The sequence below is a fragment of the Nestor notabilis genome, unplaced genomic scaffold, assembly GCF_000696875.1.
Source record: "Nestor notabilis isolate BGI_N333 unplaced genomic scaffold, ASM69687v1 scaffold2707, whole genome shotgun sequence".
NCBI classification, from domain to species: domain Eukaryota; kingdom Metazoa; phylum Chordata; class Aves; order Psittaciformes; family Psittacidae; genus Nestor; species Nestor notabilis.
The window spans coordinates 36,721-53,742 of NW_009936760.1; the positions used below are offsets into that span (position 1 = coordinate 36,721).

General features: G+C 41.2%; 1 protein-coding gene across 1 annotated transcript in view; it reads left to right on the plus strand.

Moving 5' to 3' along the window:
- Positions 1-6,551: 6,551 nt before the first annotated feature.
- The window catches only part of LOC104408791 (phosphatase and actin regulator 1), a gene marked incomplete at its 3' end in the record, with an annotated part of 26,890 nt that continues 16,419 nt past the window's right edge, over positions 6,552-17,022 (plus strand). The window contains exons 1-3 of the mRNA XM_010018505.1: positions 6,552-6,673; positions 14,071-14,256; positions 15,227-15,433. Of these exons, the coding sequence (XP_010016807.1) occupies positions 6,607-6,673; positions 14,071-14,256; positions 15,227-15,433 (460 nt within the window). The remainder of the gene's footprint in view (positions 6,674-14,070; positions 14,257-15,226; positions 15,434-17,022) is intronic.

The window sequence follows — 17,022 nt, forward strand, 5'->3', positions numbered from 1 at the left end:
GAGGGAAGAACAGGAGGAATGTATGTTCTCCATGTTTTCAATATTGTGGCCAGCTTTCTGATTTCTCCCCAACCTGTACAATACTTCTCAAATGTGAAAATAAAAGCAATTATGTAGAAAAGGGATAAAAATGCAAGCCTTTACAAAATACTGTTGATTGATAGACTATCACAGCTCATTGACATAGTGGAGTTCTGTTTTGCTGTTTATTAGCTGGGCAGTTGAGGACATTAACATTTTTCTTAAGGTTGCCTAGAGTCTTGTTTTCTTTAAACCTCCATTTTCCTGGACTGTTTTTGAACACACACCTTTTGTTACATTTGTCAAGATTTCTTGTCTTACCTCCTGTTTTCACGTATTCATCTTCTGCCGTGCTTGCTCTGCTTGGCCTGTGAAATCCATTATGTTGGGTTTCTTTGGATCTTGCTTGAAATTCAGTTCTTTCCCTTTGAAAGGCAGCTTCTTTGATAGATATTTTCAGTCCTTCTATGTTAAAAAAAAAATATAGTCCATCTGCTCTTGGATTAGAGTTCTGATTTCTTTAGTTCAGTTCCTTCTGTTAATTATGATAGAGTTGTTCAGGTTTAATTTCTCTGCCTTTCCTTGTGTTTGCTGAATTCTTGGTTGTATGCTGCATTGTATAACTGTATTGTGATCTTCTTTGTTTAGTGTGGTTTGCAGTATTTTGACTAGCTCCTACAATTCTGTGTTCACGTATTTGATTTAGCATCCATTTTCCGCCCAAGTCTGTCCTCAGGCAGTTTATGTGTAATAAAGATCAATATAAATCTAGAGGTTTTTTAAGCCTGATTTCAGCTTCTTCCCCGGTTTTGCTTTCTTTCACCATTAGTAAGGAAGAGATAATTCATTTTTTATCTCTAGTTAGCAGGCTTGGCAACTGCTATACCTCCTAAACTCTTCTGGTTAGTAATTAGGGATTTCAGGTTTGATCCTGCATTCTCAAAGGAATGTGTGTATTTTTACTGTGTCAAAGGCTTGCCTGTCACAAATGAAGATTTACCATGTTCCTAGTTCAGTGCTTCTAATTAGAGGTAGACCAGAGTCTTGAGCTGATCTGAATTTGAGTGGAAGAAAGATGCCCTAGTACCATCTTCTCTGTGTTTTTATCATTTTCTCTGTTTTAAGTAGTCATAATGTAAAATCAATCCAGTAGTCATTGCAACACTGGAAATAAATACAATTAATAGAGTTTTCCTCTTTTTAATTTGGCCTCTTTTTCCTATTATTTGTCTTAATTAGAAATCAACCAAATTTAAATCTAGAAGGATCACTTCCCAGCCTTGTATTGGCCACTGGCTGCAGAACAGTTGCTGTTAATGCTTTACTACTGATCTAGCAGGTGATGAGCCACGTTGTTTCAACTTGTACCTCACTTTTCTACCTCTATAATGATAATAGTGATACTGGTTTGATTCTAAAGTATTTAGAGTTACGCCTCTGGTGTGGCATCAGTGCCAGGTTTTGTTCCTGTTTTATTAGCTTGAGTTGTAACCCATGCCACATTTTTCCAAATGATTCACATACTGAAAGGGATTTATTTGGTCAACTGCTGTAGCGGCACCTGATTTGGAGAGGTATTTGTAATACTTTTTTTAAAATCAAGTTCAGCTTTTAATACCCACACATCTTTCCCCCACTGATGTTCGCTTGTTTTGTAATCTCATAGAATGGGAGTGCTAGGCTACAGTCAGAACAAGAAATGTCATGGGCAGACATCACAGACAAAAAAGGGCTCCTAATCCTTTCTGGGTGGTAATCTGTCTGAGCCAGATTTTGTAGATGGTACTGTTACAGGAAAACCCAGGCTGAGATCAGAGACACAAAACTTCTGTAAGGAACTTTAAATCTCAAAGATTCAGAAACCTATTGGAACAATCTTTTCTTCCCTCAGGCTTCAAGAGACTTATGAGTGTTTAAAGCCAAGAAAAATTCACATTTAGCACTGAGCAAAGCAAAACCGTTATTTCAACCAAGCTACGTTTTGGCGTTGGTTGAACCCCAGGCTCACAGCAGCAATGCTGAGTGTCATGCCACAGCGATTGAAACAATCCCAAAATTAATGGAGCTCTCTGTGAGCTGACACATTTACATTTTTTTCAGCTCCACCCAAGACTTTCATCTACAGCAGCATTTCTTTTCTTAAAACTACCCTCCTCAGTCAATTTTGATTTCAGCATCTATCTTATCTCAGCTACTCACCCTTGCCTTCCTTTACAGTCAGTAGAGACTAACAGGCACTTCCAAGGTGCAGTTCAGCCTGGTTTAGATGCTTGCATTAGGCTGAGGTCAGTCATGCCCAAGACTTGCTCTTAATACATAAGGAGGCCAGCTCAGAGGCAGAAGCCCATACTGTAAAAATTTGTATCCGATGAATCCTGTTCCGTTTGATTATCAAGAAAGTCTTCATAGTTGGAAGAATTTCAAGATGATATAGCATGTTTTGATGCATAATCAATCACTTCTGAAAATCTCTCCTTCCTTACAAGTCTAAAGGAAATATTGATGGGATTTTATCTTAACACTGTGCAAAGCAGTTGGTTTACTTGTTTATAATTATTCAGACCTGAATTATTAGCAAAGCAAATTTCTGCCTATTAAATCCAAATATAATTGATGCACCAGAAAGCCGCTCTACACTCCATTCTTCTAATGACCTTTACTTCCTAAAATCATCATGAAAATTATAGTGGCCTTCGAAAGCAAGAATTCATGCAAAGCAAACCCCAGTGCTTTTTAAGACAGAGGCCAAGGGCAACCTCATTAAAAACAAAGTTAAGGTTCAACCGGCTATCACAGGCTGGGATTTAGTCTCAGCTGTCAGATGAGAAGAAAGGGCAGAGCTTGCTTATTTAGTCTGCCCATTGGTTTAAGCAATAACGTGACAAATTATGCAAAGGAGGCTGGTTTATTGTTACATAGATGCAGGATGAAGGAGTTTATCTGAGATGTTTTGGTCTTGAAAGGGAAGGATAGGAAGGACAGAAAGATGACATGTCCTGCCTACATAACCACCTCTTTGGCTGGTTAGTGGAGCAGCAGAAGCACCTGGCACAGAGGCAGTGGTGAGCTTCACCTTCTCAGCTGGAGAAGCAGCCCACAGTCAGTGCCATCATGGAGCACAATAGCTTATTAAAGGAATAAAGACAAAACTGTACTTGATTTCCAGAATGGAGAGGCAGGACATTCTCCTGACCCTGTCAAGGCTTTACTGATCATAATGGGTCTGCCACAGAGAAAAGCTCTGCTTGAACAGCAGAGAGGTGCTGCTCCTGAGGGATGAGTTCAAAAACACCAGCTCAGAAACATTAATAGAAACATTTCCAGCTGTTTCTTCATTAGAGCTTAAAAGAAACAGCATACTCCAAAGCATACTGGAAAAATCTGTACACTTAAACCATCAAATACACATATGCTCATTTCTATAAGGTATTTACTGAGAGTTTCCTGGAGAATGGATGCATTTGTTAAGATTTAACCAGTTTCTGCAATAAGTAGACCCCATGAAGAGGACTTACTGCTTATTTCTTATTTCTAATCACCTGAAAGATTGTACAAATGAAAAAAATGAGGTTAATCACCAAGCAAAATCATCAAAGAAGTAATACCTCTTTTGATAGATATTAATTATATTTAGTATTTCCCCATCACAGAATTTACAAAGTTCTCGTAAATCAAGGATTAATTCAAAGGTTTTTATTTATCCTCTGCTGTGAATGGATCCCTTCTCAGTGGAGAGTGAATGAATTTATTTTGTATGAGCTTTCTGCTTGAAAATGAAAATCCTTCGTGAAAGAGCTGGCAACCTTTGCCAGAGAAATCCAGAGTGAAACATGCCATTGTTCAGGCTGTTAGATCCTAATGAGTTCTGCATCTAAGCGCTTGTGGGTTTTTTTCCATCTGATCCAGCAGAAGCATAGCAGTTTATGCGCTTAAATGTATGAGACTTGTTTGGGAGGAAGATTGTATTAAAAGAAGAGGCAGCATGTTCCATAGTATTAGCATAACATCTGTTATTATCATTCAGTGCTGCTTTTAGCCCACCATGCCCTTCCTCTAAATACCTTATTAATTAAACTGGCTTAGGAGGAAAATAATTAATACTCTTATGTCCTGTACCTACTTAGAAAGGATTTAGAAACTGAAAAAGTGTGTTCGTCTGAGCTACAAACTGGAGGGTTGTGGATTTTTTCATTCTTTATCAGAAGCAGATCACAACTAAAAGGGAGTATCTGAAAAGCCTGTGCATAGACAGTCTCCAAAAATACATATTCTGTGTTCGAAATTCTGCTAGACTGCAAAACTAGTCCATGACTTTGAGAAGTCTTGCTCAATACTTGAGTGTCTTCCCCAGCAACTGTTTTGAGAAACGCACTCCTGAACTTCTTCAAAATGTCCTGTTAGCCCTGTTCAGCACTTGATCCTCCACAAGCCTTAACTCCCAACTCACAAAATTACCACTGCTTTAGTAATGTGGTGGGACTGCCTGGCCATGAAGCCAGTAGTAATGCTGCTGCCTTGCATAGGCAGCTGTTGACAAAGCAGAAGAGTGAGATGGTGAACCCAGGTGAGCACCACTGTATTTGTGTGTAAAATGTGGATCTGTAATTTAGCTATTCATGGTAAAGTACAGCAATAGCAGTATTTTCATTTTGTGAACAGAGCTGCTGTCTTTATACAGAAACTGCTGCTTTGCAGCTGTTTCACCCAATTTGATTTCCCACTGAAGGACAAGCTCAGACACACTGGGTGTTGTTTGCTGCTTACACTAACAGAAAATTAGACTTTTTCAGACCTATTGGAAAAAGTACTGGTTTCTACCATATTGCTCTTTGCAGTCAGCCAGGGGTTTAACAGTCTCTTCGGTGGGAGAAAGCTTGGGAGTTAGCTCTAGTTTGGTTGGGCTTTTTTTGGAAGGTCTGAGGGCAGCTATTCTTAAGGAGAAAGAGGAAAAAGCTTGAAATACTGTACCAGAACAAGGCACTTTCAGCACAGGGAAAAGGCAGATTGGAGAGAAGTCTGCAGCGTGACTCCAGAGTGTGATTGTTGGGCATTTCTTTTCAAAAGCATATTAGAAACTTAGAAATCAAAGTTTCACTGGAAGTCAGTGAGGTGCCTAAAGAGCTTCTTCTGATGAGGCTAAGGAACTCTGGAAAATGCTGTGGCTGTTATGTTAACAGCCTCCAAAATAAAACTCTGCCATGTGGCTAGCTAATGGGTATGGGGTCTTGTGCCCCAGCAAAGTGACTTGACATTAGTTCTGATCAATGCTGAAGTTCAGAGGGTGTGTCAGGGAATACCAGGTGTTTTATTAGCTGCTTGCTGTACATACTGGCCATCTCTGTCCTGAAGAATATGTGTTCAAAACTGATCTTAAAAATGGGAAACCTGAATTTATCCTATGGAAAAGAGTGAAGCAGAGCTTGCCCTGTTCATACTAAGCCATAAATATCTGACAACAAGTAAGTTGCAATGGGTGCAGCATGTCACTATAAGCATACCTAATTTGCCAAGTATATGTGCCCCTGTGGGAACAGCCAACATGCAGTAGTGCCAGGAAAGGTTACACCTTAGGTTTTTGGGGATGGAGAGAGTGTTTCAAAGCCTCTTTTGCTCTAAATTTGCCTTGGGCAGACTGGAGATACTAAGTCCCAGTTCATTTGTGTGTGTGTGCATCTGTGCTGGGTCTGATAGGGGAGCATATGGCAGAAGCGATTCGCCCTTGACTGTGCCTCTTTTTTGGCAGGCACAGGCTTGTTTCTCACAAACACATGCAGTTGCAGGCACTCCTGCACATCACTTCTTGTGCCCCTTGGTTGCTGGCTTTCAGCTCTTTGCCTTAATGCATGTCCTTTGTGGCGTTTTGGTTAATTGGACATTGTTTTAATTACTGCTGAACTAAACAAACATGAAATTTCTATCTGTCGTTTTGTCGCCCCAGTGACCGCGGTCTCCAAGCAGCCAATACAGGACTTGGGATGTTCAGACCTGGTGCAAAATGGAGTTTCCCTCATTTACACATTTTTAGGGGAAAACACTTCTCCAGGGAGAAGGCTCCATTAAACAACTCTCTTTTTTTTGCACTCTTCTAAACAGCTTGGTCTTCTTTGACTGGAATTAGTGTCAAACAAGCCTTGGCTTCAGGGCAGCAGAGGTGCCAGTCCTCTTCCATGGCCTGGGGACAGTCCATGGCCATGTCTTTCACTTGTGTGATCCTTTGTGTTGCATCCTTTCTTACCTTTCCCTCTCCAGCTTCTGCTGTGATTGCCTTTTTCTCCTTTCACTTTCTCTAATTCTTCACGAAAATGCTTGGGTCATGTGTCAAAATTAAGCAATGGGAGCGCAGACATGCCCTCAGATCAGTCAGTCTGTAGCCATTTCTGTCAATAACAGCCATGCTACAGCTGCAGGCAGATTCTCTGGACTGCCAGTAGCCTTTATTTTGAGATGCTAATTTGCCACTGACTTGAAAAGGAGAAAAAGCATTTTTCAAATACCTTAAAAGGCATAGAGCCTTTTAAAATGACCATTCCCCTTCTTTTCTATTTATATTACCCTTCTCCTTTGCTTACAGCTTTAGAAAGAAAGATGTCAATGAGGCAAAGCAGAGAGGAGCTTATAAAACGAGGAGTGCTGAAAGAAATTTTTGATAAAGGTAAGTGTTGTTTTTTTCACAACATTAAATCACATCCCATATAGTTTTATGGTCAGATATTAATTATTGTAGCACTAGGAACTGGGGATACAGTCTGCAGGACTGTGCAGAATAAGGTCTTTAAACATCTCTTTTGATTTCACTGTGGTCTGGCCCTCTCCGCTGGATACGTGTGATAGTTACCTAGCAAATAAACCTGAAAACGAATCAGAAATATAAAGCAATGGGCAACAGTCACTCACTGCAAAACAGTGACGCAACCAGACTGCAGGGAGATGGAGTGGGTCCGTGCCTGCATGTGTTATCATTGTCTGCTTGAATCACCCTGGGATTAACTACTGTGGAAAAGAGAAGCATCTAAAGGTTTTGGATCCTGATGAGCACAGAATAATGCACATTCCCTTGACAGCTCAGAAGATATAATAATAATAATAATTCCTTGTTCAGGATAATTAATTTGCTGGGTTGGTAATGTATTATTTATGCAAAACTCCATTGTTTTCCAAATACCATTGTTATACCCTGGTAATGCAACACATATTTGACATCTATTACATATGTGTTTGTCTTTAACCATAGCTTTTATTTGTTTTGCTTCTTCCATTGTCAATAAGTAAGGCAGTTAATTCAGCAAATTATATAAAGACATGCCAAAGTTGCCTCTTAATTTCAGTAGAACTTAAACTCTCATTAAAAAAATTTTTGCTTAAAACCTCATTAATCCAAAGTCTAAAAGTCTTCAACAATACCAGTACAAAACCCATTGGAAGTCAATAGAAGTTTTAAATTTCCACAGATTTTAGGAGTAGGGTATACTTCATAAAGTCTGGAACATTTAAATCTGCTACCTACTTTTTTAGTCTAGCTTATTGAGAATTTAAAGATTTACTAACCCAAACCATTTATCTTTTTTGAGTGAAAAAAACCACCAACCATTGCAAAACCAAAGACATATGCTACTTGTCATTATATTTTACAGTTTTTGCCCATTATGTATTTTAGATGCTTCTAATCCTTTAGATCTAACATAGCCTGTGCTCTCACTGTGGCCCACTGTCTTGGAAGTCATCCTAGAGGCAACTTCAGGGTAAAAACAAGTCCTAGCTAATGGTTCGCCCTTTTCACTGCTTTGGGTTGTCAACTTTCTGGAGTGTGATGCAGACTGGATACACAACAGTAAGGCAGGCATCCCCACAGCCATCAAGCCACAGCCCAGGCTGTCACACTAGGTGTGTTCCAGCCCCTGCAAGACCAGTGCAAAGCTCCTTTAGCAGTGCCATGACCAGGTCAGAAGTCAGCCTTCGTTCGTCAAACCTCTGTGCAGGGTGTGACCTCCTTCATCCCTGGCTCGCATCCCACGCATAGCTGCTTTTATACACCTAAAGGCATCCCCCGGAAAAATCTTCCCTGTGCAGCCTGATCCTGCCTTCCACATTGAAACTCAGGGAGATTTCCTCTGCTTCACTGCTGAAGCACTATAGCTTTCTCCGTCAAATAATGCTGTAGTTTGTAATCTATGTCATCTTGTGAGCAGATTCTAAGCTGTCTGGGGGTCCTTGTCTGAAAAAAGAAATTAATTCGTCTTTATAGTAATTTTTAATCTTTTCATATCAGAAAAAGCTGGAGTGAAACACATACTGTTTCTTCCTATTTCCAGAGCAAAAGCAGAGACATCAGATTTTTCAATGTCAGGTGCCACTAAAAGGGAAATTACAATGCAAAACAGCTGGACTTCTTATTCAGTATCCTACATTATTTCCTGCTGGTTGCAAACACAGGAAGCTAAGAATTGGTACCCCTCCATGAAAGAAAGAAGTAGGGCAGAGAAAAAGGTGGTAATACACAAGAATAGTAGCAGTGATTGAGTAGCTTTGATGATACAAAGATACGAGTAAGATGTGTAGAGCAAAAGCAATATTTACTTCAATGGTGTAATAATCTGACAGTAATTCTAATAAAGGATATTATATCTTACTGTGAACCTTAAATGAAAGTACATTTTTGTTGTAATTCTTGTTAGGTAATCTCTAATCCTTCAAGAAAACATAGCAGACTTTAGTACTTCATAGTAGAAGGCTTTATTTGATGATAGTAGCACCTTGCATGCCAAGAGGCAACTTGCATAGACATTAGGTGTAGCCATAATATTAAATCTCTTTATCTCCCTTTCCTAAGAGGTGGAAGACGCAGGCAGAATTAACCTGTTAGCGATTTTGTGGTTTTCTTTCTTCAAAAAATCCATACAGATAAGAGGAAACTTACTATGGATAGACTGACCCAAGGACAAAAATTTTGGAGCTTGCAGTGTGCTTTGTATTGATTGTACCGTATCTTCTATGTTGAAGAAAAACAGAATTAGCTAGTTTGTTTCCCTGCTATTTAGAATGACAGTCTGACCTGTTGCTTCAGGATTTGCTGCCTTTTCAGAGGACTTTGTGTCATCCAGCAGGTGAAAGTTAGCGGAGCACAGCAAGTCACAGTGTTCACACAGGGGAGAGTCACTGCAGTCCAGCTGCTATATTTGGAAAACAAGAAATGCTTTTATCACATCAGTGAACCCCACGTTTAAACTCAAGTCAAGTGAAGCCACTCCAGACTGAACTGCAGAGCTGTTTTATTGGCAAGGCCAAGACTCATGACCAAATCAGTTTCTGTCATCTTCCATTTCCAGGGTTCTGTGACTTCAATCTCCTGAAAATGTAGGCAAAGGTTATAATTTTTTCAACGACTGTGTACTTTGAGAAAAACACTAAGTTGAAGTATCTGATGAGGCACCTGCTGTTCTAATAGTTTGCAGGCAGACAATGCTGGGAGGTTAAAAACACAGCTTCCACCTGCAATGCAGAACATAGCACAGCATTTAGAATAATTCACATTTTTGCTGTACCATTGCTCCTACACATAAACAAACAGCTTTGATTTTCACATGAAGGTTTAACTGTCCCAAAAGCATCTGTCTTTAGAACTGCCAACTGTCACGTGGTGCCAGTCAAAAATTAAATTTACTTGTAGTGTTTGATACCTCCTCTTATATCTGAATGTAGATGAGATGGCCTGTAGTGAGTCTCCACCAAGGCTAGGAGACAACCCCGTGGACAGGTGTTGACCACAGGCACGAATACTCTATTTTCCACCCCCTAGCCCATAGGGGCCACAGCAGAGAACAACATGATTTTTCCTCTGCCCTTCCTAGCCTTTCCCATAAAGAAGTGGCTTCACTTGCCTGGATAGTCTTACTTGAGAGCAGTCAAGTTCTGGGGGAGACAACCCAAAGTGGAAAATAACCCAGGATTTCAAACTCTCCTCATTTTGACTTCCGTAGCCATTTGTCTGTGGAAGGAGCGCATGAGCATGACACTTTCCAGATATGCAAGAAGTTCCCTACTCCAAGATACTGAGAGTCAAAAGACACATTGCGAGGGTAGGCAGAGCTCCAACATAAAGAACAATAAAAGGACTGGTCTGTGTCAGTCAGCATGATGCACTGCAGGCTGCTTCACAGCAGGCAGTTTTTAAAAAGTACCCGAAAGTGGAAATGGCAAGTGAATTCAGGAGTACAAACCATGCTTGGGCCCACATGTTTTGAACATATCATCTGGTGCATTTCTGGGCCTTCACCCCATGCTGTTATTTTCACATGTGAAGATGAATCAAAGAGTCCGCTTTATCAGAATTTCCTCTGAGGTCCTGTTTCGTCAGTGACTTCAGGTGTGCAGAGCCTCCTGCGTAACAGAAGAGCAGCCTTCGTGTGCTCCAGGTGCTGCAGAGGTCAAGCTGGTCCTGTCCAGATTAACACTCAGCCAGCATTACCAAAACTCATGCATTTAGGGGAAGTCATTCTCCATTAAGTAACAGCAGTCTCTGTGGAAACACAGCAAAGGATTTAGCGAGTGTGAGAAGAAAAGACTACATAGGTTATCACTGTGCAAAATTAACTTTAAACTCACATCTGGTTCCCGAAGACTAATTGATTCGTCCGTGTATATGTCATAATTGCAGTAACAGGGTTCTTTTAATTTGTAAGTCAGCTAACCAGAATAGCTTTTAGTACTTTGAAAATGAGAAGTAATTTGCCTTTTATATCTGATTGTCAAGCATGTCTCTGATCCAGGATTTGTTCACACTATGATATTCTTCATTCTACACATTACTTTATTTGCATCTTTGATCTGCTTTCTGTACTTGAGTAGCTTCCCATGTAGCTCTTTTTAAGCAAGATCTGATTTAGGGTGTATATTTCAGTCATGATTCTGTCTGATGATCATGTCTGGTGATTTCATTCAAATCCAAGGACAAGTTTTAGGGTCTAAATGAACATTAGAGATATTCAGAGGTAAGGTTAAAAGAGGTCATGCTGTCAGTACAGAGAACTGTCATGCTTGTTATCATGACAAAAAATAAAAGCCAAAATTTTATCTCACATTTTGCTTTTTCACAACTGTAAACCATCAACGAGTCATTTGAATGCTGTCTTCCTAAATCATACCTTGAGAAGTGCAAAGTGCACTTAAGACAGTAAGATTTCAAGATGCTCAGCGTGTTACAATAGGCATCCCACTTCATTAAGAATGTGTAGACATCCCTCCAAAAACTAAATGTTAGTGGTTTTATCATGCGTACTTTTTGCCTGCTCACAGTTACAGTCACATTTAGTCCTGCACTGAATTAATGAGTATTGCTAGACACAGCCACTGCCTTCCATTCAGGAAACAGTTGCTCTGCATAAGAAACAGTTATGCTCTTTCGTGAAACCAAGTTACTGAGACAAAAGCAGCCCCTATCCCAAACGTGTGAAGATGCGTGTTCGTGAAAGGGAGACACAGCAAGCACAGAATGCATAGCATTTCCACCCAGACAGCTAAGTCAAAATCTTCAGCTTAAATCCTGGCTGAACTGCTGTTTGATTTTTGCTGCCTAGGGAAATAAGCGGGCTTGTATTGAATGACCACAGCAGTTAGAAGGAGGCTGTGCTGTGAACAATTGGCCAAAACCTTCAGTTCTGATTAATGTTGCCACCTTTTAGCCAGCTCGGTTGATTGCTTTGAAAGCCATGGGTCGAGCTTCAGTCTAGTGTGATGTGACTGTGTACCATAATAGCTCTCTAGGTCTTCAAAAAGCCTCCAACAAAAACAAAGTCAAGACCGTGGTATTTCTAATCATTCCAAAATAAGCAGAGAACACCTTCACTCGCTGTAGAGAAGCTTTAAAAGGCAGAAACATAATTCTGAATACTTATCCACTAACGTGCTTTCAGACTTGTGTCATAATACGTAAATGAGACTTAAGCTTTTTCTCTCTTTTCAGTATTGTTTTCCAAAGTCTTTTTCACATCTTAGCCCTGTGAGGTGATAGTGTGCACTTGCTTGAATGATACTGATCTCTGCTTAGTGCATGGAGCAGTCATATGGCTAATCAGAGGCACACAGAAATCAAGAACCAGATCCTGCAATCCTGAGTTTGGCTTAAAAAAATAACTTAAATGCATAGTAAAATTTGGCTCCTTTTTTGTCTACTGGTTATTAGCGTTACAGGTCACATTCCAGTTATATTTTCAGGCTTCTGCTCATAACCATAGGGGCTGAGCTCTTCCATTTATAAAACTGTAATTGAGATATCCATGTAGTCATTGCCTCCAGGTATCAGAGTGCAGTGCATGACAAGCTCTGAGATAAAAATCACACAGGTTGACACCATAGAGAATGGTCTGATCCCTCAACTTCTGTTCTTTATTATTTCTAAAGTGAAGTGGTGTTTGATAGGAAAGAAACGACCAGCTGCTGTTACAGAAATTTCGCTCAGATAGATGAGATACTATTAATAACTTTAAAAACAGGCCTTCTAAATGGAATCTGCTATATCCCAGTATCAAGACTTTATACAAGGTGACTATAAAAATTATTCGCTCCCTCATTTAAAATCTTGATGCTGGGAGATGTAATGTTTATATTTGTGTGTAAAATAGGGACATAGTTCCGTGATTTTCCTTGTGTCCCTTGTAGCATAAAAATTGGTGTAAGGGAAGAGAATAATTCTTGTTCTTACTATTAGATTGTTATGAATTATATACTGTGTATATTAGTATTCTCTAAGAAAACTCCATAGCTTCAGTTTCAACCCATTCTCATTCCTGACTTCCCAGCTTCAACAGAGACAGGGGTAAAACAGATTTTGTGGCCCTGGATGGGTCTGCATGGCCACATGGATGGAGGGTGGTCAGGAACCATCCAGTTTAGACCATGGATCGTAATGACCATCCTAGGGTAAGCAAAGGATCAACACAGATATTTGACAGATCTTTGACAGATCTTAATAACTCCTTAAAGCACGTAGAATTCTGTCAGACTTCTGTGAAACTTGTGGACAGAACAGTCAGACATCTCCAGGAACTGCTCTGCACAGCTTGTATTTTTGAGCTACGAATCGTATTGTTTTGATCCTTATCCCTATGTCTTCTGTATTGTGGTGGGCTGGAGACCAGGTACCCACCAAAGCTGCTCTATCACTCCCTCCTCAAGTGGAGAGGAGAGAGAAAATACAACAAAAGGCTGATGGGTCAAGATAAGGACAGGGAGAGATCACTCACTGATTACCATCATGGGCAAAACAGACTCAAACTGAGGGAAGAAATCAATTTAATTTATTACTGATCAAATCAGAGTAGGATAATGAGTAATAAAAACTAAATCTTAAAAACTCCTTCCTCCCACCCTTCCCTTCTTCCCAGGCTTAACTTTACTCCCAAATTCTCTACCTTCTCCCTCCCAGCAGTGCAGGGACAGGGAATGTTGTCTCTGCCACTCCATCCTCAGGGAACACTCTCCACACTCTCCCTCTGCTCCAGCATGGAGTCCTCCGCGGGCTGTAGATGGATGTCTCCTCCATTGTGGACTTCCGCGGCTGCAGGGGGACAGTCTTCACCATGGGCTGAAGTGGAATCTCTGCTCCAGGACCTGTACCACCTTGTCCCCTTCCTTCTTTACTGACCTTGCTGTCTGCAGAGCTGTTTCTTTCATGTGTTCTCACTCCTGTCTCCAGTGGCAATTGCTCCTGCACAGTAACTTTTCCCCTTCTTAACTATGTTATCCCTGAGATGCTACCACCATTACTGATGGGCTCAGGCTTGGCCAGCATCAGGTCTGTCTTGGAGCCAGCTGGCATTAGCTCTGTTGGACATAGTGGAAGCTTCTGGCAGCTTCTCACAGAAGCCACCCTTGTATCCCTCTCACTACCAAAACCTTGAAATGCAAACCCAATACATGAGTACATATAAGATCTCAGTTCAGGTTCCTCAATAGCAAGCAAGCTAACAGAGATAGCAGATTTAAGTTTTAATTATTTCTGCTTATCTTGTTTATGCGTCTTACATTGTCATTCTGTTTTCCTCCAACTATGAACAGATGGGGAACTTTCCATACCAGATGAAGAAGGAGCTTTGGAGAATGGGCAGCCTTTGGGCTCTGGGCAAGTTCTGAGCTCCAGCCAGGTATCCCTGCCAGCCCTAGCAGAACTGGAATCAGGTCCAGCACCTGGGGAACCCTGTTCATATGAGGTGCTCCCAACCACAGAGATCATGGATGGGACAGGTAACATCTGGTTTACATTATGATGTAGATGCTCTAAGCTGTTTGTAACAAGCTTCTGACTTATAACATTTGGTGTCCAGCCCTGAGAAATCCATGTTGAAGAGAAAGGTCTTCTGGAGGAGAAGGATTTGACAACATACAGATTGTCACTGGATGCTTCATGAGAAATTTTGACTGACTCAGTGTAGAAGTAACCTCTACTTCTACACAAGTAACTTTTTTGTGAGTAAGGCACAGTCCCTGCACTTTCAGTCCCTGAACATTTAAGAATAGAATTCTCACTCTCCAGCTACGCCTTAGCTGTGCCAGTGAGCTCTAGAGCAGAGAGCTGACAGCATTTTTAAACCCTAGGGTACAACATCATGCACTTTAGCTGCAGCACGGTATTAGTGATGTTGAACATACCGTGACAGTATGCATCTTTCAGTAGCTAACACAGCCCTACCCTGGGCTGCAGAGACACAGCAATGCTGTACATCTAGGTTAGTTCCTCTTTCTGCATCATTTAATGCTGAGAGTTGTGGACGAAGGTGGAGAGAAGAAAAGTGACTGGTAGAAGTGTTCATCCATGACCTTACGCAGATGCGACCTCTTTGAAATGAAGTAGGCCCCATGAGGTGCTTTTACATTTATAGCATAAGTTTAGGGGCCTCCTGTTAACATATATGATCCTGAGCAAGCTGTGGTGACAGACCATCTGAGATGTGACAGATTTTAAGGCTCTCAATTTGTGTTCAAGATGTGGGAATACGTCTCAGAGGTAATGGGAAATTTGGCTGTTGTGTAGATGTGTGTTACTCTTTATCTTTTTCTCTTTCTCCTCCTTTCTGTGTTATATGATGTTTGAGTGAAACCTATTAGTCTTTCTTAACCTGCCTTGCTGCACTGCTCTTCTTGTCTGACCATGGCTGTATCTGCTGCTGCTTTGCTCGTAACGTTGTTGCGTCTATGATGTGGTTGTGTCCTCCAGTGTCTGAAGAGAGCCCTACATCCAATGAACCCAGCGTCCTTCTGTCCCAAGATCCTACAGCTAAGCCAGTCCTGCTACTTCCCCCAAAAAAATCTGCTGCTTTCCCTGGAGACCATGAGGACACCCCAGTGAAACAGTTGTCCCTCCTCAAACAGCCCCCTGCCCTGCCTCCTAAACCTATTGCCAGGATTGCCAGCCACTTAACTGGTAAGTAGGTGTTCCTGGACCCTCAGCACCCCCGTTTCCCTCATAGGAAAAAACAGTCCTTACAACAAGGTTCTCTATGTCCTTCCTTCTCCTGTAATGCTGTTTGCACGTGTTGTTGTGTGTACCGGTAATGTATCTGTGTTGTACGTAGGGCAGGGATCACGAAGCATCTTCAGACTATAATTTCAGCAGGGTTGCTTCAGGGCACTTCCCCTTTCAGCTGTAATTTACCTAAGACCACTGCTGCACTTCCTAAACCTCCTCACTCCTATTCATCAAGACTTGCCACCAACACAAAAATTGCAGGATGTGCTTTGAGGGGAAAGGAAGTATCAGGAAAATACGAGGATATCTTTAAATGCCTTTAATGAGAAAAGAGGTGAGAGTTGCTCTTTGCTTCTCCCCTCAACTGCCATCTGGGCAGGTCCTCTTGCACACACCCTGTATCTTTCCATATACTTATCTTTTACTTGGCTCCTGATCCTTAAACAGGGCATTCAGTCCCATTTTGCTTCCCTACTCACACTGCCTACCTAACTGCTCCCCGTTTCCACCCCTGGTCTGACTAATTCCCTCCCACCAGTGATGATAATGGGCAGTTTCAGTTCCCAAAGACAAGGATTCTGGAGTCTTGCAGTGTATGCTGCAGTCTTCCTCTCACTGCATGGCAGCTAGCAACAGCAGACAATACAGGCTCATTTCTTATGTTCCAGATGTTTTCACAAGTGTCCAGGCTCTTTGGGATTCAAAGCTCTAAGTAAATGTGGAAGGAGAATTGGTGGGTCTCCTCTCTCTAGTCTCATTTAGACCACTGAAGTGAAGGATGGCTACATCTGCACAACCAAAAAAAAGCCCCCTAAATGCTCGCATTTTGAACAGTTTGCTCATAATTGTAGCTGCCACCCAGGAGGCAGCACCTCAAAATCCTGAGTTCAAGATGAGACGTGGTGCACGTCTCTACTGGGGCAGCTGCTGGTCTTCTCACTGGGACAATCTTCTTGTATTAATGGTGCCCTGATCTTTTGAGGGCTGATGTGAGAAATGCTCACCCCAGTTTAATGCATTCTAGTTTTTTGGGGGTTTTTTTCAGTTAATACCCATTTTATTCGGGTTAAGATATATATCGGGAGAGACCTCATTAGGAAAGAGCATGTTCTGGTTTTTGCTCATATCTCTACATAGTCTCTTCATGTTTCTGTTTGGATGACCACACGTTCTTGTTCTGTATAGTTTTGTTCATTTTATGTGAAAACTCTTTACTTTCTTGCCTGCCAAAATCTACACATAATGGTTAATATTTGTCTTATACTACAAGCTGAATGGGCAGTTCTGCAGTCTGCAAAGACAGGCAGCAGTATCAATGGCTTCAGGTGAGGACAAAACTAGTTTCATTTGATCTTCCATAACACTCTATCCAATTACAAGAAGCTGCTCAGAAATGAGGCCAGCATGGAAGAAATAATGAAATAGGAATAGCATAGGAAAAAACTCAGGTACCAAATGTCCTTCATTCATAAGGCTTTCTTTTGTAAGAGAGAGCAGAAGAATCAAAGGATGAGGGCTTCTGGTGTGGGGTTTTTTTCAGCAGG